Raw genomic sequence first — 25,544 nt, 5'->3', positions numbered from 1 at the left:
CCTCTAAATAACAGTAATAGAAAGCAAAAGATTTCAAAGATGCACAAGAAAATAATTCTACAGTAATAGCAAATTCCTAATCCTTTATATTCTATACTTTTAACAGCCTAAAAAGACACAAAAAACATTAAACTACATATTCTGTAAGGAAAAAAATTACACACAAAATACTACATGTGTGCAACAAAACCAAGGTTATGTGGCTGAAGAACCTTAAGTTTTATTTTACCAGACATTTAAAAAAAATAACCTGCCACCACGTCTCTCTCAAGTAGTTTCTTTGCAATTGTAACTCATTTCATCACCTGATTAGCCTTAAGATAATCTTAGTGACATTATATTTACCTGTTGTGTCTTCTTGCAATCCCACATCAAATGCCAGTTTATCCATTGATGATCGCGAGGTGGAGAGGCAACAAAGGTACTACCAAGAAAAGAAAACAGGTATGATTTATTCAGCTCGTATCTGGTTTTTACTCTGGACAGATAAGGCTGTAAATTTCCTATTATAGAACTGTATACTGGTTCCTAGAAAATTCTAAGCCTTCTATATGAAAGTATAAGGAATTTAATTGCTTCTTGATCAGAATAGGCAGGCAGACTGACAAAGATAAACGTTCTGAAGGAACCTGTCAATCTTTATCTACTGCATATCTGTTAAAATAGGAAAAACAAGTCTGCAAGTAAGAAGTATTATTGACATTAAAGTCCAGTTATTAGCTTTTTATATGCATGTTAATCAGTTTGGAACTCATACAGCTTATTAGACAATTGAGAATATCATGATTTAATTCTGAATTATACTACATCAAGAAATCTCCCCATTCAGTGTCTGCCTTATTTTTGCATTGTCAGCCAGAGCCAGCTGTAGAGATGCTGCAGTTTATGCAATGCAGACATCTGTCTATTGGGAAAAAAAATACGAAATCACCAACTCATTTAACACAGGCAGATAAAGATATTAATCTGTCAGTATCAGTGTCAGCCAAATCTGGATTTCAAAATGCGTCTAGAAATGTGTAGAGTAGGTATCTTGAATGGCTTGAATAGTGAAACACTTCTCTAACGGAAATAATAACGGAATAATTTGAAATGGCCATAGTCGGAATATTATCAGCTCTTGTTACCATATAACCAAAAAAAAAGTATGTACCAGGACTATGATCAATTCAGAAATGCAAAGGCCAAATCCATACATACCATGCCACTGTATGAATGGCGCAGTAATATTGCATGTCCATACAGGAGTGTTCGATGACCCCCACCTTGTGCAGTCTGTATAAATTAAAAAAAACAAAAATGACTTATTGCCATGTTGGATCAAAATTTGGCTCTTCTTTGAAACAAAACAATAATTAACTCCCTGTCCCTGAAGACTCTAGCGTGGTATATAATATGATATATAATAATATGAACAAGATAAGGTACAGAATCATATGTAAGATTCACATTATTTACAGGCACCTTCAAACCACCGTGCGCTGTAAAATAGTTTATCAGCATGCTAATTGTGTCGTATCTGTTAGCTAATCACATCTATGACTCATGAATAGGAAATGGCAAGAAAGAAGAGATATGCTATAGTTTAAACAAAACTTAATTCAGGAAAGTCCTATCATCAGTACAAGAAAACAGATTAGATGATAATCCCTTCTGACTTTATAATCAATTAATTTGAATTTTAAGATGCCATGCTCAAAAATTCACCATCAGCCTAACCCAGTTTCCACTGAAGTTACTAAACAATGCTGGGCATTCGTAAAATCAATCATGTTTGGTTCTCCTCTTCCTACACAATAGTAATAGAGTTGAAAATGGCTTCCTGCATGCATCTCTGATACTACTGTACCTGAAATGAATTCCTGGACTCTTCACTGACAACAAAATATTGACAAATTGGAGGAATGTCAGAATACAATACCAACAATATGACTAAGAAGCTGGAAAAAAATCACAATTGTCAAATACATAATTGGTTTAAATTGACTAAGAAGGTGGGACAGATCTTTTCAACAGATTACAAACATTTAAATGACTTATGGACTGGAGGAGAAATAAAATGTTTAAGTAAGTAAAAGGAGCATAGCTCAGAAAGTAATGAAAACAGCAACATTTCTCAAGCTACTGTTAGCAAATAGTAATAGTCCATGGGACCGATTGAGATGTGTACTAGGCACCTAATGGACATGAGGAAAGTTCCAGTGGATGAAACTATTAAAATAAGACTAGGTAGAAACAGTAAATTTACTCCAGAGGACAATCCTATGCTGGTGGTGTTGTGGGGGGTGGTTTCTGGTATCTTAACACTTTTTCGAACACTTCTACAGATATTGCAGTGATAAAACTTGTATTGATTTACTTAGGTCATACAGTTACTTCAGTCGAGGGCTTTCATGCACTTGGGCTTACACTACATATGTTCCAATGTTTATTTCCAGTGCAGTCTGCATACCACAACCCAAACCAGGACACAGCAGTATGAAATGCATGCCCCTAGAAGCCCCCTGCAGGGTATTCCTGGCATATGTTTCACAATGTTGTGCCCCATGTCTGGAAACAGGGGTACCCTCAGGGGTTCCCCTGCTTGCAGACACACACCTCGATATGGTCCTGCAGGACTGGGTGCCTCCAGACATGCAGATATGCACCCCAGAATGCCCCACCAGAGGATTCCTGGCGCTCATTTCACACCACCACACCCCACATCTGCAAGTGAGGGGAGATGATCTTCCCCGCTCAAAACCTGAAGGCAAAATCCAAGGCATGTGTCTGGAAGCATAGAGGGGAAGCCCATCATGCCCCTGCTCCATGACTGCAGATGTGGACCTAAGGTAGGGGGACCAGGCACTTGAAGCCATGGTCATAAAGCCCCAGTAGTGCCTTCTCATGGCAGCTGTTGCCATAATCAAACAGATGTCCACCCTGAAAATATAGCACAAACTATTACTATAAATTATTGTGGCCACAATGTGGGGCATTTGTCATGTGACAAATATAGATGTCTGTTTGCTTGGGTTTTGTGCCACCATCAATAATTTCATGGTGGCACAAGGGCAACATCTGTTTGCAGAGTGATTGGAATTATAGCTGATAAAACCAATTAGGTTGTATTGTGAACCTCTCAACATTACAGGCTTTTAAAATATGGTCCATATAATTTACAATAAATGTTCAAAGCTCCCACATATGCCACAAATGCTAAATTAATAGTATTACAGCATTTAACCATTTTCTTTCAGTGAGAACAGTTATAAAAGTACAAGGAGTGATTATGCATTCCTTAAAGTTATTTAACAACGTTTTCCAATACAAAGTCAACAACATACTATATTAAGTACTTCAAATGTTGACTTTTGTAATGGCAATGCCATACAAACACTGGATTAAACTTTAATATTTAAAATATGGTATACTAACAGTGAATTAAATAATAGTAGTTCTCTATGAAAATCCAAATTAATTAATTATTTGCAAAGCAAAATTGGTACAGCAAAACTACATTTAATTTATTATTGTCAAAGGCTTAAACATGCTAAGAGGAGCTTAAAAACTGCAGCACCTAGAAACCGAACAAAGATGACTAATACAGTAAACTAAGACTTAAAAATAGGAAAATTCCTGCCTTTTCCCTTTTAGAAAATCTCAGATTAATGGCTAAAGCTAATTAATTCACCTACTATATACCATTTTACTTTAGGAACTGTAATTGTAGCTAGTAACATTTCATTACTTTGTCTACCTGCAGAATGTGTCTACATGTGTACTTACTGTGCAGTAAGCAGTTTTAGGCCAGAGTCTACATGTGCAGCCATTAAAACCCAGTAATGCTGTATGTGGGCTCACTTGGGACTAAAGTTAGTACCAAGTCAGTCCACACACCCACTGTTAGTGTGCTGTAAAGCGTCTACACGTGTGTTACTGTGCAGTAACTAATTGATCATTAATTTGATACCTGCATCATGTATCAAATTCAGTGCACCCAATTCAGTGCAAGTTGCCATAGTTACTGCACAGTACGGGTGTGCACATGTAGATACATGCCCATACTGCACAGCAATTTTCAGTTACTGCACAGTAACCTAAATTACTGCACAGTAAATATGCACACGTAGACATGCCCACTGAGTAGATAAAGTATCTTCCATTTACTAATTCCATAAGTGCTACTGCAAATGATAATATTAAGTAATCCTTGCCAGTCCACATTTGGTGGACTCCAAATCTTATTAATTTAGATCTCCAATTCTGGTTCAACTGATTAAAGAAAAACATGGCACTTGACTTGCCTATAGGTAAATGCTGGGGAAAAAAACACTACTGACCGAAGTATAAGTATTCAGGTACTGGATTCTGTGCTAGACCCACCTCTACCAGAAACTGACTTAGCCTTCCACTGAACTTGCCACAACAGATAAAGCTATTTGCTTTAACTTCTTGTGACATAGGCTTCATCCTTCAATTGCTAAGTAGCAAATTACTATCCACTAAGATCTATAAATCAACAGACTAATATAACTATTTAATCTGAAGTGGCACCTTGATGAGCGGTTCATGAGTTCATGATGCTGTTAGTACTTTTCTAACATATAATAATGTTCCCACCATCCTGGGATAAAGAAAGTTGGAGATTGCATTAGGTGATCTATATGAAAAGATGAGTATTAAAAATGAGTTGTAGGAATACATTTTAGCTCTTGAAAAATTGAGTGACAATCCTTTGAATGAACTCTTAAAGGCCAGTTGGTGAACTATATCCTCAAAATCTGTAGGATGATTACAAATGTCATTTGAACTAGCAATCATTTTACTAAAACAAGAGTTGTTCAGGTAGACAAAATAGGGGAAAATCCTTTAGATATATATTTTAATAATTATATAGAATCAGTAAAGTTTTGAAATGCGTAAGTCAGCAAGTAAAACATTACAACATTATTCTTACTGAACCAGAAATTATTTGCAACTGGTTTAAATGGATTAAGGGGATTAGAATTCAAAAGGATACTGATGAATTATAGAAATGTGTACTGTATGTAATAAAATAAAAGAAAGCACCTTCTGCACTGAAGATAATACCACCCAAGGCTCATTTTTCTGCCTAACTAAAATCCCACGTGACTACAATATATGTATGTATGTATGTTTAGTTCAATTAACACTCTTTTCAGGTTTAAAACATAGTCTGCATATAATTAAAAGGCAAGATTTAAATTGTACTTTGAGTTTCAAACTTCATGTGATGTGTAGAGCCAAAATCCTGGAACCAAACATCCCTGATTTGAAAGGTAAAAATCCACTTTTTCCTAATTTTTAAGATGTGAAGGAAGCAAAAGTGTGTGATTGTACTTCCACCATTGTTACATGCAGGTGTCAACTCAGATTTGACGTATTCTAAAATTGGTGACAAAGTAAACAGATAATTTGCATGTGGAAAGAATTAAACATATTGTTGCCTTTTAAACATTTTGGGTAGGGACAGGCATTCAAAAAGCCCAAGCCTGAATTGATTCAAATTTTGCAGGTTAGTCTAACCTGCAGAGATTGAATGATTTTGCAAGTGGATAGACATTCCCTTTTCATTCTGGAAATGCAAGCACGTGCCTGCAGTGGCTCCGGTCAGGAGACTGGGGGCACTACAGAAGCCCTCCCTTCCCTTCCACAGAGAAGCTGAGTTGACCGGGGGGCGGGGGGGGAGGCATGGCCAGGCCCCAGTAGGCGTGAGTAAGACTGAGAAGGGGTTTAAACTCCAACCTTGGCCTGCGGGGTTCAGAGGGTAGAAGAAGAGGAAGTATGATTAGATCACTGTGTCAGGGGAGGAAAAGAGGAGGAAGAAGAGAAAGCTGTGCCCTGATAGTGGATTGCTGTCAGCCAGGAGCAATCCCAGCACACAGCACTGCCTGGCCTGGCCCCAGAAAGGAACTCTTCCCCCTCCTCCTTCTCCTCCACCACTGCAGGGTGGTGAGGGGGGGGTTCTGTTCAGGGGTGGAGAGGGACTGTCCATCGCCCCCACCCTGCCACCAGGGGGTGGGGAGGGGGGCTCTGCAAGGCTGTCTGCACCTCCCCCACCACCATGAGTCAGGGACACAGAGCCCCCGCCTCCCCACCTGGCAGCAGTGGAGGCAGGAGAGTAGGAAGAGAGGGAAGAGTATCCCCAAGCATGGAACAGAGCTTTCCTCCCCACCCTGTGGTATGGGGAGGAGTTGGGGGGAAAGAGTCCCTCTCCGGGGCTGGGCAACCCTGCATAGAGCCCCCCTCCCTGCCCCATAGCAGTGGGGGGAGAGGAGGGGAGGAGTCCCTCTCCAGCACTGCACAGAGTCCTCCCCGCTTCCCCTGCCTATGGGGAGGAGGTGGAAGGGAGTGGGGGAGAGGAGCAGGGAGAAGGGTCCCCCTCTGGGGCTGCTCTGCCCCAGCTGCAGTCCCCCAGTGGTGGGGAATTAAACCCCTCCCTGCCCCCTTAGTCTTAATGTGGCCATGCCATGTGGTCCCTGCTGGTGAGACAGGGAAAGAATTAACCCCCCCCTGCCCACTTTGCCTTAACTAGGCCATGCCAGCTGGTGTCTTGCCACGTCCTATTCCTGCTCAGGCTAGAGAGCAGAGGGTTGGGGCCAGCACTGCTCTGGAACAAATAGCACGGCCCAGACCAAAGAGCATGCTGGGATCCTGAAGGACTCCAGTTTAACTTAAACCAGAAAGGGGTCTGGGACAGACATTGCATAAACCGGTTTGAGCTCAATCAGTTAAGTCTGATAGTACATTCAACCAGGTTTATCTCAAACCAGTTTCAGCCATTTCAAACTGGTTTACGTGCACTGAATATCTGTTCTGTTACAGGTTTAAACCCGTTTCTGATCACTTAAACCAGTTTGTGGTTGTGAATTCTGTGCCAAGGTTCACAACTTTTTCCTGTGAATGGAAGATTCTCAAATATTATTGATGAGAGAGACAAAAAGACAGTGCCACTTCAAAAAGGGTGTTACTCATCCCTGGAACCCTGAGAAGCTTCTCATTCCAGAAAAGGCGGTGGGGGGGGGACTTATGGGACTCCTGAGACTTGATACTGTCTTTTATGCCCAAAGTGCTTTCTTGGCCCTCATTTCTAGTGCTTGGAGCCAAACCCTGAGGTAATGAGTTCCTCAAAATTTATGGAGGGTGCAAAGTAACTTAGCTTAGTGTTATGCTGCATTATACCATGGTTACCCCCCCCCACCCAAAAAAAAGTCAGAGGCCCTGTTTTCGTCTTCAGCCAAATAAATGGAGACCTTCAAATAATCTAGAAGAGTGCTACTACTACATATATTACCTTATGAGAAATATCAAACAGGCAGAATAAATTACCAGCACCGAGCAAAGTCTTTATGCTTTACTTCAACAGTACTACAGAACTACTTGTATATGTAAGTTTTATATACTAATCTCACCCTATTACTGTAGCATGACTCAAGAGTTACAAAGGCAATAAACAGAAAAAAAGGCTTCTTTCAAAAGATGGAAGAAAAATCCTACAGAAGAAAATAAAAAAGAGCACAAGCTGTTAATCAGATGTAAACCTGTTATAACACAAGCTAAGAAAGAATTTGAGGAGAAACTTGCTAGACACACACACACAAAACAATAAAAAATTATTTAAGTACATTAGAAGCCAAAGACCTGCCAGGAATCAGTTGGGTCTCTGGATGACTAGAGTGTAAAAGGAGCACCAAAGATTGATGGGCCTCTGTCAAGAAACTCAATGTATTCTTTGCATCTATCTTCACTGTGGAAGATGTTAGGAAAATTCTCTCACCAGTTCCACTCCTCTCTAGAGACAAGTCAAAGGAACAGATCCAGGTTTCAATAGATGAGGTTGCAGAACAAATTGCTAAACTGAACAGTACCAAATCACCACGGCCTGATGGCACTCACCCTAGGGTCCAGAAGGACCTCAGATTGGAAAGTGACAAACTCCTAACTGTAGTATGCAGCCTCTCTCTAAAACCAGCCTTTGGTACCAGAGGGCTGGAAGACTGCCAATGTGATTTCTCACATCTTAAAAAGGCTCTAGAGGGGACCCAGGAAGCTACAGGCCAGTGAGTTTAACTTCTGTTTATGCAAAACTGGTAGAAACAATAATAATAAAATATATATAATGTTCAGCATATAGATGAACATGACTTGCTGGGGAGGAATCAACATGGCTTTGTCAAAGGGAAATCATGCCTCACCAGCCCACAACAGTTCTTTGAAGGTGTCAATAAGCAGGTAGATGACATTGATCAAGTTGACAGTATATTTAGACTTCCAAAAATCCTTTGACAAAGTCCTCCTATCAGAGGCTCTTAAGGAAGTTAAGTAGTCATAGGATTACAGGGAAGGTCCAAATATTTGCTTAAAGGTAGAAAACAAAGAGTGAGTATAACTGGTCTGTTTTCAGGATGGAAAAAAGTACACTATGGGATATCTGTGCTGGGACCGGTGTTATCTAACACATTCACAAATGATCTGGAAACCTGGGTGAGTAGCAAGATGGCCAGTTTTGCAGATGACACAAAAGTATGCAAAGTGGTCAAGACAAAGGCAGATTGTGAAGAATTGCAGAAGGATCTGGCACTATTGAGCAAATGGCCAAATAAATGGCAGAGGAAATTCAATTTAGATAAGTAATGCATCTAACCAAAAAAACCCCAGACTATACCTACACTATCTATGATGGGCTATATATTAACTGTTACCACACAGGAAAGAGATCTGAGAGCCACTGTGGACCATTCACTTAAAAGACCAGCTCAGTGATCAGAAGCCATCAGAGGCAAACAAAATGTTAGGGACTGTAAACAAAACAGAAAGTATTATTATCCCCCTTTATAGATTAATGGTGGGCTCACATCTTGAATACTATGCCCAGTTTTGGTCCCCACAACTCAAAACAGCTACAGAAGAACTAGAGAAGGTACAAGGAACAGCAACAAGGAAGATTAGTGGTACACAGAGGCTTTCATAAGACAAGAAACTAAAGAAGCTAGCCCTATTCAGTTCAGAAAGATGTCTTAAAAGTAGACATTGCAAGATTTACAAAATACTAAACAGTAAAAAGAACGTAAATAGGGATTTATTATTTACTGTCTCTCCCAATACAAGGACTAGGAGCTATAAAATGAAGCTAGTAAGTAGTAAGATTAAAACTAACAAAAGAAAATGTTTTTTAACATAATCTGTAATTAAAATGTAGAACTCATTGCCACAAGATGCGGAGGCTGACAGTTTAGCCAGATTCAAAAAGGGACTGGACAAATTCTTGCAGGTAAGGTGCATCAGTAGCTATTAAGCATGGGAGTCAGGGGTACAATCTCACAATTTCCTAGACCCCAAATGCTGGAGGTGGTAAGCGGGAGAGGAAAAGTGGAAAAAGCCCTGTTCGTGCTCTTTTTCAGCATTACTCTCTGCCACTGTGACACAAGATACTAGGCAAGACAGCCTACAGTTTGAACCACTAAATGGTAGCTCTTATGTTAGACTTTAAGGAAAGCCACTCTGCAGATAATGATAGCTAGTGAGCAAAAAAACCCTTATAAATATATATAGATATCTATAGATATTCCTTGACTAAAATTAAACTCAACTCGAATTTAAGAGTTTAACTGAGAGGTTAAACATACTAGATACTAAAAGAATTAAGACATGCTGTCAGTCAATATCTACCTTGCGCAATACTGAAGATCAAAAGTAAAGTACAACTAAACTAGCATAAGTATCAAGTTTTCGGATTACTCAGTGAGCCAAGCTTCTTCAGGAAGACCTGTTTTAAAAGCTATAGTTCAAGGACCTGGGAATCTTAATCAAAACACTGATGCTAACTGCATCAGGCAGCTAACTAAATGAGCTGCATGCATACTTTTCATTAAGAACAAGAAGATACTTTTTAGTCTCCATTAAAGAGACTGGAATCATTGGTAATAATCGCAAACATTTATGCCCAATGGTCTGGTTCAAGTTAAATGATTTTGATAATACTGATTTGCTAGAAAGCAGCACGAATAAGCCTATTAGGTGGAAGCACATTACAGATGTGAAACCTGACCTCATGATTAACATCTCTGTAAGTAAATGTCTATTTTCCCCAACACCAGAGATCTTTGAATAAAAAAGATAATCCAGTAAATGAGGAATACATCAACAGCACATTAGAATATTGAATCTCTACTTACAGCATTGTATATAAAACAGATATATATATATATATATTTACAATGGAAGTGCTGTGTCAGCCATAAATAAAAACCCTATTTTCAAGCACTCATAACATTCTGGAAAACACTACCCCCAAAAAAAAATACATCTCTCATTATCTCATTCTTCTTCCTTAGCCTAGGGATGATTTTGCCTCTTTTTTCCCTTTTCCTTTCCTTCATTTGTTAGTGTGTTGTCTTTAAAAAGAGAGAGAAAGATTGGAGGCATATGGGAGGGGGGATTAATAAAAATCCACTTAGCTGTTTAAAAGCAAAGTAAGTGGAGAAGGGGGATATTTTTCACAGGCTAAAGATTATGGGGAAGCATTTTTAGTTACTGCGTGATGTGGAGAATGTGAATCATCCTTGTCATTTGAGGAACAGACTCATAGATAAGGAATAAGACAGACAGCTCAGTGGGAGGAAAAGATGGATCAATAGAGAAGAGTTGCACTGGGCAAATTCATCTGTTATCCTTAAATTCAGCCCTGGAGGGGAAAATAAAAAACACTGCATGTTTTGTTTAGAATGCTCCCTTGGTCAATGGTGCACAGGATCTGCAAATTCTTCTGGGCTGTTTCAGCATGTGCAGGAATCAGCAAGCAGTAGGGCTATTTCTTCATTCCCCGTACATCATGCAGGAGTTATCTGCAACAGTCCTACACTGATAATTTAGAGGGTAAAAACTGAGTAGACAAAAGGTGCCTGGAGAAGAATTAGTGAGCATATCAGCAAGAAGGAGCAGAGACTAGTCCAGCCTATAGCTGTTGATATAGAGCCAAGGGATAGGGGAATGTGCTGTCAATCCAGGATATGAGTACGTATGCCTTTATGATGTACTGAATTATCCATTTTAAGAGAATATCACTTGCTACAAGGAGGATAAATAAATAACTGAACAAATCAGTAGCCAGACGGATTGGAGACAGATTCCCATTGAGAGTACATACATTTGGGGAGGTTAGGGGAAGGTTAGACTGAGGTAAAAATAACCGCCCAATCTAAGGTAAGCTCAGGGCTAGCAGAGGGGCTTGGGGGAATCATGGGGTACACAGAGTTGGTGGGGGGGTTGGGGAGATCAGGGGGTCTAGCAGGGTCTGCAGGGGAGCTCCTGGGATCTGGGAGGGTTTAACAGGATTAGAGGGGCTACTGAGGTCAGTGTGGGGGGTCAGAGAGATTGTGGGGGGGGAGTTGGCAGGATTGGAGAGGTTCTTCAATCCTGCCAAACCCCCCCCCCCCGATTCCACCCCCCCACCTCTGATGACATCAAACTTTCCTCAGTCCCATAAACTGCTCCTAGGGCCAGTTTTACAGATGGTCACCAGTCCCAGTAGCTTGACTGAAGTAAGTCAGGATGCAAGAAGGTCCAGGCAGATCAATAGGGTTCTCCCCCTTTGAGACCAGGGCTACTTTTGGTCCCCTCCTGACCTACCCCACCCTTCAATAAGCCAACTCCCCAATCCCACTCACCCTTCCCCCTAACTGATGGACTTACTTCCATCAGCTCCTAGAACCAGCAAATGCCAGTAAAACTGGCACCAGGAGCAGGTTGCAGGTTGTGGGGTTTGTCAGGCTTGAGGGAAGAGGGTTGGCTGGCCCATGGTGGGGGGTTATTTGTGGAGGGAGGGGCCAGGGGGCAAAAATAACCGAGTTCCAGGGAGTGGGGAACATTAGGAAAAGCTCATCCCCAGGACTGGAACCAGTGACTGGGAACTGGGGCTGCCCTGGAAACTGTAGATAAGTTGAGATAAATCAGATTCACTGAACCCAATCTAAGTTAGACTACCTCCAAGACTGGGTTAACTTAGACCAGGACAGACATTTTTAGACTGCTCTAACCTTCCTGAATTTCTGTACAGTTCATACTTAGATGAAGCTAACAAGGGATCTAAGTATAAGGTCTACACTTATGATCAGGTGTCCATTTTTAAACACAATCTAACCTCCTCCTATGCACTCTGAACATCTGCACCTAGCCTGAGAGGTTATCAATCTGACAACCAACACGTTTTGCCTGAATCAAAGAATACAAACTAAATTTTTTCAGGGTTCAGAATACTTTTTCAAAATATTTAAAACATTACTTCCTTCAAAAATTTTAAAAAGGCTTCCAGAATTAAAGCACTCAAATGCCAGGAGCATTTACTAGCAGGATATATGAGGGGTACAAATGCCAACCCATAGAAAGACTACACCATCCTATTATTAATATCAAATATTTCTGCCAGCATTCTAGGTACATGGAAAGCAGAATACATCAGCCTTGCTTACAATACCCTTGTTTATGTTTTCTGGAACGTTTATTATCTGAGGATTGCTTGAAAATGTATTACATACCAAATCCTGCATTAACCTAGTCCCATTGGTTGTGTAAGGCCTAACTGAGAACCAAAGAACCTGACCCAGAGTAAACCAGAGATAATATAAAAAAAATAATGGAACCATCAAATGTAGAAAATCAAATCATAAAATGCACCAGATAGTATCTGTTCAAATTCTACAAACATGCATTTTAGTAAATGTTAGAGAAGTTCTTTGTTTCACCATTTTAAAAAATTGGACAAACATCTACTACTGCTAAAGCTCTTGAAATACTATCACATTAGTTTATTCACTAGGCCTGCCAGCACCCCTTCATGCTCATTAAAAAACCTAACTTAAGTTGGTATGATTTCAAACCAAAAATTTCAGGACTTCTGAAAGTTTGATGTTTACTTCTAAAAATAAATAAATTGAAAAACCAATTAATTAATATATATGAAATACAATACTAAACTTTTAGCTTGCTTACCTTCATCATAAATTTCTGCAGAGACATGGGGAAAAAAAGAGAAAATATGAAATAAGCATTTAGTCTCAGATACTTAAAAATGTGATTTGTTTCCCTTAATATGGTGAGCAGCATACAGAGAATTACAAATCACATTTAAAAGCAGCATTTACCTCTACAATTTTTGCATAGTTATAGCACCTGCTAGAAAGCAAAACAGATGCTCAGCATAACAGATCGTAACTTATTGGTACAATAATTTTCTCAACTTTCTCTATTACATTAAGTCACACATCACATTAAATAGTTATTATTGTATAAAGATCAAAACAGTGAGGTAGGTATTACACTTGATATATTTTAATATGTACTCTACAAATGCATGGTACATCAAAATAGTTTTGTACAGGATTATGAAGCAGACAGAAACAACTGGATTAATATGTGCCTATGTAATTAAATATGTAAATACATAATAAACTAAAAAAACAGAAAATCTACTGATGTCTCATATAAAGCATTTCTAAGAAATTATTCCAATGCCGTACACACTGTGGTGCCACAGAACTGTGGAAAACCTTTGAAAGTTAGTTTTTATACAACTTTTCAAGGATTTAAAAAGTTATTGTATATATAGCTAACTCAGCAAACATGCCTCTTTATGATAGTCTAGTGGCTGGGCTTTCGGTCGTTCTATCAGCTCAGGCATCAGCTCAGTTTTTTAGATTTTTTTTTGCTTGGGGGACTGGGGGTATGTGGTACTTCACCCAACATGCAGTTTACTCTGAAGTATGACAGTAATTCCAACTGAAATCCTTATGGATTGTGTGCTTATATGTGCATCTATTAAAAAAATGCTGGTCATTCCTCCCTTTGTTCAGTGGTACTACACAATCCTTTTAATGCATCTTAAAATTGAGATTGTCTGTGGGCATTGAATAATAGACTTGATTAAAAATTATAAATAATTTGAGTATTTTCTGTTCATATAGGAATCATCATATTGGGATGCTTATAGGTGTGCAATACAGCTCTGTACAGAAGTTTTGAACATTTAATATTTTTCAGATGAGATAGCACGTAAAAGTCCTAAACATTTGTCACTGAAGGTCCTGGGAGACTTTCTGAAAAAGGTAGAACATATCCCAATTTGATTCCAGTTTGGATAATCATTTTGTATCTACCTAAATCCCCTATCATCTACTACATATGGTATCTATGGTACCAGTCTAGGTAGAGAATCAAAGCCTGATCTGATTTGGCAATAATACCAGTCCTCCAACATAGCTATCTATACAGAAAAAAATGCTATGGAAGGTCTCTCTAGTGACTACAGGGGTACAGAGACCTTTTGGTTTCTGGTACCCATCAGTGAAGCTAACCCATGACTTTGTAGCTTCTTGTAGCATTTAGGGCAATACTGAATTGGGCCTTTAATCCCAAAAAAAAGTCATGTAGTATTTTGTTATATTGCTGTTTCTATAATTAAACAATTCACTACATCAGCATCTATGTGACAATCATTAAATTAGAAATCAATGTGACACTGATTAGAAAAGAAGTGCTAGAAAAATACTAGTCTCCAGTGTGTTTAAAGCTATTTTTTACTGCAAGTTAGCTCCAAGAATTAAGCAGAAGAGACTGTAAAATGGAAGTGGATAATATGCTACATTCTAGCAGCAAGCAGTCATTAATTCCTGGTGTTGCATAGGCCAACTTGAGAATTTCAAGTCTATACTAGTGCACTGAGTGGTAAAAGGGAAAGGAATCCAAAGATGAAATCAGAAAGACATGTCTAATGTTGCATTTAAAAAAAATAGTGCTCACTTCAATTCATTTTTGTAGAGAGAAATACATTTAGAAAACCACCACATTAATTTCCCTTAAGCACATGAATCGGAAATGAGCTGCAGTCCAAACCTATCATTTTACACAATACAGTTAAATAGGACTTCCAGCCTTGGTTAAAATGATAGCTTTCTGTGTTGGTGTTTAAAATAGTAATTCCATATTAAACATAACTCGTTAAATAATTATTTATCTGGAGCTAATGTGGTTGTATTACCTTCCCTAAATTGTCATTCAAGCCATCAAGGAGTACCTGTGGTCACACCTTATAATATTGCTTTAACCCAGGAGCAGGTTAAATTTTGGTCTGTGAGCTACTTAACCACTATTGGTGAGGTCTCAAGTGCTGCACACACAAAATATTTAACATATCATTTTAACAAATTTAAGAAGATATCACTTTAACAAATTATAAATAAAAATCAAACATTTACTATAACATATTTTTATTTCAAAAAATATTTTTTGTCCTGATTTATGTTTTATTGAGTAGTATATATAGAGGTGATTGCATAATATCTCAAAATAAAGTCTTACTCTTGTATATTGTATGTGGGGAGGGATATTGAGGGGGTGTATGTATGGTGGATGTGCAGGGTGAAGGGTGTGGGGGGGTTGGGTGTGTGAGGCCACCCACATGCTAGGTCCCAGGAGCTGGCCAGGTGTTAGGGGAGGGAGGGCAGGAGGAAGGGCAGGGGCACATGGTAGTGCAGGGGGTCCACACCCCCAACCCCCACTGCACATATGTCCCACAGTTTCTCCTGCAGTGCTCCACTTCGGGCCAAGCCCCAACTGCTCCTACCTGAGGCAGCTGATGCCATAGTCCCATCCGTACTTGCCTTACACCAGCTGACAGCACCACCCCAACCAGCACCCAACTTTCCAGTGGGGCTGTTGCCACTGCTACTGCAGCCACCCAGGTACTGCTCAGCTCCCCGCATCTCCAGCAGCTCCTCCCCCTCCTCCTGCCCTGTGCCACTCTGCCCCCCTGGCATAATAAGCATGCACCTGCAGGCAGCTGAGAGGGTGGAAGGAGCTGGAGCTTTGTGCACTGGGGCAGGAGCCACCTAGCTGTAGCTGCAGCTTCCCCCACACTGGAGCAGTGAAGAAGGGGCAGGAGAAGGAGCTGCTAGAGGTGGTGGGCTGGGGGGAGCCTAGCAGTACCCAGGCAGCTGCAGCACCAGTGGCAGCAGCCCTGCCAGGAAGCTGTGCACACTTGCTGGGGCCAGCATGGTGCCATCAGCGCGTGTGGGGCAGGTGTTGATGGGAGTGCAGTGTGGCCTATCCTGGGCAGGAGTAGGCAGGACTCAGCCTCATGGGGAATGTTGCGAGGGGCAGCCGCAGGCTGGATACCATCAACTGTTGGGTCAGTTCCAGCCCACAGGCCATATTTTGCCCACCCCTGCTTTAACCGAATGCTTCAGGTCCTATTCAAAATCAGAATGCAAGGGTTTGGGGGGAAGGACTGTGTATTTGTATATATTTGTATAATCATATTTATTTGGTAAAGTATCTAAAATCATTTTGCCTACAAAAAGCATAATGTAAGAATATTAAGCTTTACATCAATGACCTCAGTGCACACAGGAAAAGTCTCAAAGAACATCCCAGTATTCTTATGATGTATTAAAGATTTTAAACATGTTACCAAAGCAGCCAGGGCTTGCAACTAATCACTTCTAAAGGATATTAATTAGTTAAATTATATTGCACACCTTAATATTAATATTCTGCCATTTCAACCTGTGCCATAACCATGGTTTACTTATTCAACTCAGCTCTGACCAGAGACAAGTTCTTTTGGTTTTATTCAATCCATTTCAGTTTCATTCACAAGCCAGAATCAGTCAAGATTCTCTGAGTTCTTTAGACCAAGATTCATGTGGGTTATGAAAGTAATCAGTTTAGAAGCTGTCTATTTGAAATGTATTCCTTTTGTACTCAGTGATCTGCAAAAGCCTTATCTTCAACATAAAATTGAGCCAAAGCAAACAGCCTAGCTTAAGCCTTTGAGGCCTAGTGTTAACTTTCAGTAGAAGAGATTTCCCCACTTGATTTTGTGTCATGTATTTTCAGTAAAACCTTACACCATGGAAGTCAATGGGACTATTGCCATTAACTTCTGCTCTTCAAAACTGTATTTTTCAGTATTCAAAATATAACTTTCTTAAATGTCAGAGGGATTAGATACAAAGAGTATCTACCTTATTACACCTTATGCAGAAAGAAATGCATGTAGGAAATTCCAGGACTTCCAACAGACCACATTTTTTTCCTACATGTTTTAAAGGCCTTTCAAAAATTAAAAAAATTCAAGGAAGGATGGAGGATATTCTTGCATAATATGTTATTCTCTTTCACCTTGTTCTGTCACTATTTACATTTCACCTTGAGAAATACAGGAAAATTCAGCTTCCTGAAGTATGGTAGTGATTTATTTGAAGAAGAGAGAGAAATCATGAAACATTTTCTCTACACTCCTCTGCTCTACACACAATTTTTTTGATAGCTTGCATTTCCATTCAAAATATTACATGTAATACACTGTATTAACTATGTAAAGATGGACTGATTTCTTTCTAAGTGCGGCATTTTCAGTCTCTTATAACTTTCTCAAAGATTAGCGTTTTTAATTGAAATACAAAATGCTTGCTCTGAATCAGGACTTTCTTTCTTGGAATTTCACCCACAATAGCTGAGCTGTTTCCAAACATGAAAGAAAGATGCAAGAACAAAGAAACACGCCTGTTGTTAAATTTTTGTGATTTTTATAAAATGTTTTAAGGGCCTCAGAAATGTTGATAGGAACTAATCTATTCTTCATATTGAGCACATGATCCAGCTTCATTTGAGCACTGCTGTTATCTGTGTTTCCAATGCAACTATCAAGCTGTGTCACCTAAATACTCCTTCAATTAATCCCAAGGATACTCACAGGAAAAATTAATTCTATGGATAGACCCCATTGGTTCCCCTTAGCGATACCACAGAATTGTTAACGGAACTAAAGGTGCCCTAAAGGGGAATGTGGTATAGAAAAATGTCATGGTGATAGAAAGCTAGCACAGTTGGTTTTATACTACTGCTTCCTCTAGGCAGAAAACATTTTGTCTTACAACATGGGAGAGATTAGTGGCCAAAGTAAAGCAATGTATATGTAATCTAGGTTTCATCAGGACTAAATTCATTCGCAGTAGCATGAGATGTAAAATAGCACAGATCGATTTCTCCCAGTCTACCCACCCAAGCCATACTAGCTAGTCACAGTTTAAGATCAAGCCCAAGATCCCTGAGGTTATAAAAAGGAAAGGGGAAGACAGAGTTTGCAACCAGAACTTCATTTTTATTTATAGGAAATGATTTATATTTGAAAAAAGGTGCCTGATAGCCAACTTATTCCTGTATTTGCATATTTAAATTACAAGAAAACCAAGTAAGTGGCATTAGAAATAAGATACTTATGACTGTTTCAGTTTTGTCAGGGGTTGTCAATTATTTGGGCCAGGGGGACCAGGGGTTTTAGTGAGTTATCATGGGCCTGGTTAGCATGCCGTCTTCCCAGCACAACAACTCACCAAAACTCCCTATAGGTCTGCAGGCAGACTAGGAGTGGTGTTTGGGAGTGGGATGGGCAGGCAAAGCTGGGATCAAAGGTCTGGGCCTGGGCCCCAAGCCATGATCTGCTCCATTGCCATCCCTGCTCTGTGGGGAAGAGAATGTGCACGTGCGTGTGCATGTGCGTTTGCATGGGGGCGAGGGGGGGCAGAAAGCTTCCTGGGCACTAAGTCCCAGGAGGCACCAAGGAGGGGGATGGGGGTACATGCATAAGAGCTTGCCTGGGCAGTGACCTGTCCATAGCTGCCCCCGCGGCACTGCAGAGAGCCAAGCCCTACCTGCTCCCACCCAGGGTAGCCCACACTGTGCTTCTGCCCATGCCTGGCAGCCCAGCCACGGCCCCAGTCAGTGCACTGCTTCCAGCAGGGCTGTTCCTGGTGCCACTGCAGCCAACTGGGTGCTGCTTTGCTCCCATTACCTCCAGGCTGCAGCTACTCCTCCCGCTCACATCCCTGTTGCGCCACTCTGAGTGGGGGAAGCTTCAGCTGGGTGGCTCCTGGCTCAGCATGCAGGGCTCTGGTTCTAGCTCCTGGCTGTCTTCCACCATCTCCATCCACCTGACATGATAAGCAGCCACCTCTGGGTGGGCAGAGTGGGTGGAAGGCAGCCAGGAGCTGGAGCCGGACCCATGTGTGCTAGGGCAAAAGCAGCCTGGCTGAAGCTTCCCACCTGCCCACCCAGGGCAGAGTAGCACAGGCAAGAGTGGGAAATGCAGTAAATACATGTCCCTAATTGGGCAGAACAGTCCCAGAATGGGATCATCAGGTCCCAGTCCCAGGCTGCATGACTGAGACAGCATTTGTCCCAGATTTGCAGTGTCAAATGGAGACCAGGAAACAGCAGGTTTCCCTTTACAGGCTAGCAGCATTCCAACCTGCAAGGGGATCTGAGGCTGTCAAGAGCAGGATGCAGGGGGTGCCATGTACATATATGCACCCACACACATAAACGTGGCCAGGAATACAGCCAGCCAGTGTGGAGAGCAGCTACCTGCAGGTAAGTGTATGGGGGGAGGTGGCATAGGGGGGCTGGAGAGGTGCAAGTTGAAACCACCATGATGACGGAGGGAGTGGGCCAGGGGCTGGGGACACTGTCCAGCTAGGGTGGCACATGGGGCCAGGGCCCAGGACATAGTGTGGAATGGACCTATGGGCAGCTCGTTCAGGGGCTGCAGCGTGGGAGGTGGCTCCCCGCTACTGCATCTACCCTCAAGGTGGAACATGGGGGAGGCATGTGCCCCCCCAGATGTGTGTGCAGGTTAGGGGCAAATATTGTGCACAGCTTGGGGCCCTGCTGAGGGCTCAGGGCTCCCCGCCCTGCTCCCTTTCCCTCAAGAGCCCCACACTGACTGTGCCTTCTACTTGCCTTGCAGCAGTAAGGATAATGGTAGCATGGAGCTGTGCCCCTTGCTGCTGCCAGGCAGGCATGGGGCACAGCTGGCATGAGGCTCCTGAGGGGAGGGCAACAGCATGGGGAGCCCCAAGCTCACAGCAGGCAGCTTGCATCTGCCACTACCCCACTCAGTTCTGCTCCGGCCATGGCATCATTTTGAAAAGGTGGTCACCCTAGTGAGAGGAGCCACTGCTGGAGGTGAGGAGAGCAAAGCAGAACCTAGCTGGCTACAGCCACATCAGAAACAGCCTTGCCAGAAACTGTGCACACTGGCCGGGGCGTGGGCCCGGGCCAGCAGACCTGTTCTGCTCTCCTCGCCTCTAGCAGCAGCTCCTCCTCCTCCTCCTCCTGCCCTTGGTGTGCTGCTGCAGGCAGGTGGGTGGGAAGTTTCATCCAGGTAGCTCCTGCCCCAGTGCACAGGGGTCCAGCTCCAGCTCCCAGCCACCTTCCAGCCACTCTGCTCACCCACGGGTGGCTGCTCATCCTACCAGGCCGGCAGAGTGGATGGGAAGCAGCTGGGAGCTGGAGCCAGAGCCCTGCATGCTGAGGCAGGAGCCATCTGGCTGAAGCTCCCCTTCCCCCCACTCAGAGCAGCACAGCAGAAAGAGCCACAGATAGAGGTGAGGGGAACAGAGCAGCATCCAGCCAGCTGCAGCTACATTAGGAACTGCCCCGCTGGAAGCTGTGCACACTGGCTGGGGCCCAGGCTGGCAGGCACGGGCAAGAGTGCAGCATGGGCTGCCCTGACAGGAGCAGGCAGGACTTGGCCCCATGTGAATAGCTGCAGGGGCAGCCATGGGTCAGATCCAGTCAGTTGTTGGGCTGAATCCAGCCCATGGACTGTATTTTGCCCACCACTGATTTATATGGTAAGTCATGTCCATTATATGCTCTACTAACTTCTAGGCCAGGACTCAATTTATATCAGTTTAAGCTTTGATTTAGACACCTGGCTTTGATGATGACCCACCTAAATTGTCAGCATCCATCACAGATGAGATTCCAAAGTCCTCCCCCAACTTAAGAACCCATAATCCTTCTAGATTCAATAGAAAAAACTTTGGAAAAGCCCAAGAGTAATTCAGGGTTAGGTCCTTATGGGTCAACCCTTGAGAATGAGATTCAGCACCTAAATTTGATCCAAGTCTCATTCAGATGCCTCAAGAACCAATATGAATCCAGCGTTTGATTTGCACTGTGGGAGCTTTGTGAAGCACAAGACTAAAGTGCTTTTGTACAACTGCATTATAATTTTCAAAGTCTTCAAGGGCTATATTCTATTTCACCCATGTCTAAAGTATAGCTGCTGGCACAATCTTGATGTACATGCCTAGAATGAGGGACACCTTCTACTTCACTTGTACTATTGTACTTCTATCTGTGTAGACACATACTTTTAATGGGGAGAAAATAAGCTGCTCATGTGCCCCTAGAAAGGAATTTTACTTCCTTCTATAGGACCACAGCTCAAGGAAAATTACTTATAGAATCCCTAAGACCCAGGATCTTGAATCTAACAATATGACCTACCAGATGAGCTAAATGACTCAACTGTTTGAGCTAACTCCTCATATAAGTCATAGAATCAATGATTCTGTGTGTGGTGCAGTAGGGACAGATAGTCACATGTTATAGGGAAACACAGGCAGACAAATGAAGACTACATTTGAAAAATTTGACCCTCATAATGTAGGCTAGTTCAACACATTTAGGAAGAAATTAAGTCTGAATGCAAAATAGAACATTTTTATTAAGATACTTATTCCATAAAGTCTCCAAGTAATTACTGTATATTCTGTAGCAGCTGTTCATGATGGGCAAATATTCAGTATGCATAACATTTGCAGCTGGATAAAACAAGGCATTACTTATCAATACTGATAATTATCTTATTGCCATGCATTGTAGAATTAAAATGTGGACACTTGAAAACACAGTGAGGGGTTACAGGATGGAGCTACAACATTGGACCGCAAGGCTCAAAGTTGCAAGGCAATAGCCATGATTATGTTAGGCTTCATATTGCATGTAACTGCAAGAGAAATAATCATGAAAAAAAAATCAAAGTTTTTCCTGGTGTGATTTTTGATGGGATATAATTTCGAAATTACCAGATCCAGCCTGGCAATGTATTAGCCTTTTTTGAGCCATGCAACTTAATATGTTATGTTACACAGGATAACAGAACAGACAGATTAGACTCAATGGCAAACATGGAGTATTTGGAATTAAGTGAGTAAGAGACAGAAGCACGTACCCATTTTTCAACATCAACTAGCTGTGGAAAGAAAAAGCAATAAATCAGTAAACTATGTTTTTGAAGATAATGTTCCACAGTTTACTTTAACGTTTCACTTTTTTTGGAATGGGTAAAAGCTATTCCCCCTCTCTATGTTCTTTCTTCTTGCGTATGCCAAAAACTTGCTTTTTGAATAATAGTTCATGAAATATAACATTTTAGAGGTCTAAAAACTCCATCCAAAAGTCAGATTACATGATTAAGATTGGAGTTGAATGAAACCGATATTATATTCTACAAAAACTGTCTAACCACATCCTAAAAGCACCAGACACTCACGCTAAAGAGTCTATGGATTCACTCCTCCTTCTACTTAGCCATAAGAGAAAACAATTCTGCTGAGTTGTTCCAATGGCTTTAGCCCAAGGTTTGCCATTTTAAGTATTAATGCAAGATAAAGACTGCGAAAGAAAAGGTTTATCAGCTGAAATATAGTGACAGAAACTAAAAGTGAATATTTGAATACTCCACCACATCAAAAGCAGCTTTGTACACACAACATAAGAACTAGTGTAGTATCAAATGCAAGTCTTTTATTCCTAGTAAACATTAATCTTTCATAAATGGAGACTGAAAGTTCTTCTCTATAGAAAAGACTTGTACAGACAGCTGTAAAGGGACAACGACTTAAATTGTGCACAATTTCTGCGTCAAAAGATGGAGGCATAATGTGCATGTGGGTAATTTCATGTATGCACCTACTTGAATGCATGACACTACATACTGTGGTAAATCCTTCAGTCCCTACTGAGGCCAAATACTGCGGCCCTTCATTCTTACTCAGGAAAAAAATCATCATTCAAGTATATTAGATCCACTGCTTATTTTAAGGGAATTGCCCAGTTTGTACTGTGATGTAAGTACTGGAATGCTTCCAGCAATGGCCGCTGATGTGAGAGCTATCCTAGTAAAATTTGTCTCTATAAGTTGTAATATTGATATCTATGTTGGTGTATCTCTACTCATGTCATAGTAAGCTTTAAGTTTTTTCTGTCCCTTTTAATAAATATTAGCAGGGGGAGATATCAGTATTTAAAGTAAACATTTTCTAAATGGGAGCCTACATTTATGGTGTTAGGTCTCTGCTTTAGACACTTAGGCCATAGGCAGACATAACATTTGGAGCAATCCAAATAGCATGTGTGAAGATGTGCATAAAGTACTTGAAGATGGCTAAAGTACTTGAAAATTGACCCTCAACAAACAAAGCATTTCTGAAGCACTTCCTGAAAAGTCTTTATTTTCTGTGTGGTCCAACTGGGGAAGCAGGAGGTGTACTTCAATAAACACAGACAGGGATTCAGTAAACACAGACACAGACGGCATGAGAACTGCATCCGAGAGACCAACTGGCGGCTTCGGCAGTGGTGTCTCGAGGCAGGCTTCGGCTTCCTGGACAATGACCCACACATTACAACGAGGGACATGCTCAGCTGGGATGGGCTTCACCTGTCCCCCAAAGGTAAGCGTGTGTTTTCTTCCAGGTTGGTGGATCTCCTCCGGCGGGCTTTAAACTAGGCTCGTCGGGGGGAGGGGAAGATGAGGGTGGGGGAGGCTGTGGACCACCAAACCAGGTGGCACCCACAAGGACAGCCCAGCCTGAAGAAAGAGAGCTTTGGGAACGTGAAAGGCAGGGGGTGGACAGCAATACAGCACAGGTAAGGAACGGGAAGGTTAGGGACAAAAAGCCCTTTAGGACTTGGAGCGAGGGGGTAGCAAAAGCACCAGTCACAGGGCTCAAGTGCCTATATACTAATGCTAGGAGCATGGGGAACAAGCAGGATGAACTAGCGCTCCTGGTTGCACTAAACGACTACGACTTAGTGGGGCTGACGGAAACCTGGTGGGATCCATCCCACGACTGGGCGGTACATATTGAGGGCTATAGATTGTACAGAAAGGACAGAGTGGGGAAAAGGGGGGAGGGGTTGCGCTCTATGTTAAGGAGCAATATACATCAACCCTCATCAAGACAGAATCAAAGGATGAGGAAGTAGAAGGACTGTGGGTTAGGCTACATGGGGGGCAAGGAGAAAAGGATTTGGTGGTAGGGGTCTGCTACAGACCCCCACATCAAGGGGAAGAAATAGATTTGGGGCTCCTGAGGCAACTCTCAGAGACCATAAAAGCTAAAGAGGCGGTGGTCATGGGGGACCTAAACTACCCGGACATCTGCTGGGAGACACAGACAGCAAAGTCCCACCGCTCACGCAGGTTTCTAACCTGTGTACAGGACCTCCACCTGACGCAGGAGGTACATGGTCCCACTAGGGGGAATGCCTTACTGGATCTGGTATTGGCAACGGGGGATGACATAGTAGGGGACCTACAGATCGGTAGCCATCTGGGGGACAGTGATCACCTAAAAGTACAATTCAACATAAGGCGTCGAGTGGGTAAGGTAACCAGTAGGGTGAACGTGCTGGACTTTAGGAAAGCTGATTTCAGCAAACTCAGGCGATTAGTGAAGGATGCACTGCAGAGTAGTAGTTTTGAAACGATGGGAGCCCAAGAAGGGTGGCTGTGCCTTAAGGAAGCTATCCTTCGAGCACAAAGCAAGACGATCCCCGTGCGAGGTAAAAGAGGGAAAGGGGCCAGGAGGCTTCCCTGGCTGACCAGAGAAATCCTGGGCAGACTAAGGGCCAAAAGGGGAGCACATAAAAAGTGGAAACAGGGAGAGATCACCAAAGAGGAATATACCTCTTCTGCTCGTGCTTGTAGGGAGGCAGTTAGACAGGCCAAAGCTACCATGGAGCTGAGGATGGCAACCCAAGTAAAAGACAATAAGAAATTGTTTTTTAGATATATAGGGAGTAAAAGGAAGGCCCAGGGAGGAATAGGACCCCTGCTAAATGGGCAGAAACAATTGGTGACGGACAGAGGGGACAAGGCTGAACTCCTCAACGAGTTCTTCGCCTCAGTGTTCCTAAGTGAGAGGCATGACAAGTCTCTCACTGGGAGTGTAGGGAGGCAGCAGCAAGGCACCAGACTTCCATGCGTGGACCCTGAGGTGGTGCAGGGTCACTTGGAGGAACTGGATGCCTTTAAGTCGGCAGGCCCGGATGAGCTCCATCCGAGGGTACTGAAGGCACTGGCCGACATCATTGCAGAGCCACTGGCGGGAATATTTCAACGCTCGTGGCGCACGGGTCAAGTCCCGGAGGACTGGAAAAGGGCCAATGTGGTTCCCATTTTCAAGAAGGGGAGGAAGGAGGACCCGGGTAACTATAGGCCAGTCAGTCTCACCTCCATCCTTGGCAAAATCTTTGAGAAAATCATCAAGGCTCACATTTGTGAGAGCCTGGCAGGACAAATTATGCTGAGGGGAAACCAGCACGGGTTCGTGGCAGGTAGATCGTGCCTGACCAATCTAGTCTCTTTTTATGACCAGGTCACAAAACGCCTCGACGCAGGAGGAGGG

General features: G+C 42.2%; 1 protein-coding gene across 1 annotated transcript in view; it reads right to left on the bottom strand.

Moving 5' to 3' along the window:
• RYR2 (ryanodine receptor 2) overlaps positions 1 to 25,544 on the bottom strand; it is an 830,495-nt gene that overhangs the window by 506,286 nt on the left and 298,665 nt on the right. The window contains exons 4-5 of the mRNA XM_090044772.1: positions 1,201 to 1,275; positions 346 to 424 (exon numbers count right to left, since the gene is read on the bottom strand). Of these exons, the coding sequence (XP_089900898.1) occupies positions 346 to 424; positions 1,201 to 1,275 (154 nt within the window). The remainder of the gene's footprint in view (positions 1 to 345; positions 425 to 1,200; positions 1,276 to 25,544) is intronic.

This window comes from Crocodylus siamensis, chromosome 1 (assembly GCF_052110815.1).
Source record: "Crocodylus siamensis isolate JL-2025a chromosome 1, ASM5211081v1, whole genome shotgun sequence".
Taxonomy (NCBI): Eukaryota; Metazoa; Chordata; order Crocodylia; family Crocodylidae; genus Crocodylus; species Crocodylus siamensis.
Note: the sequence above shows the minus strand (reverse complement) of the source record. Positions and strands in the feature narration are given on the sequence as shown.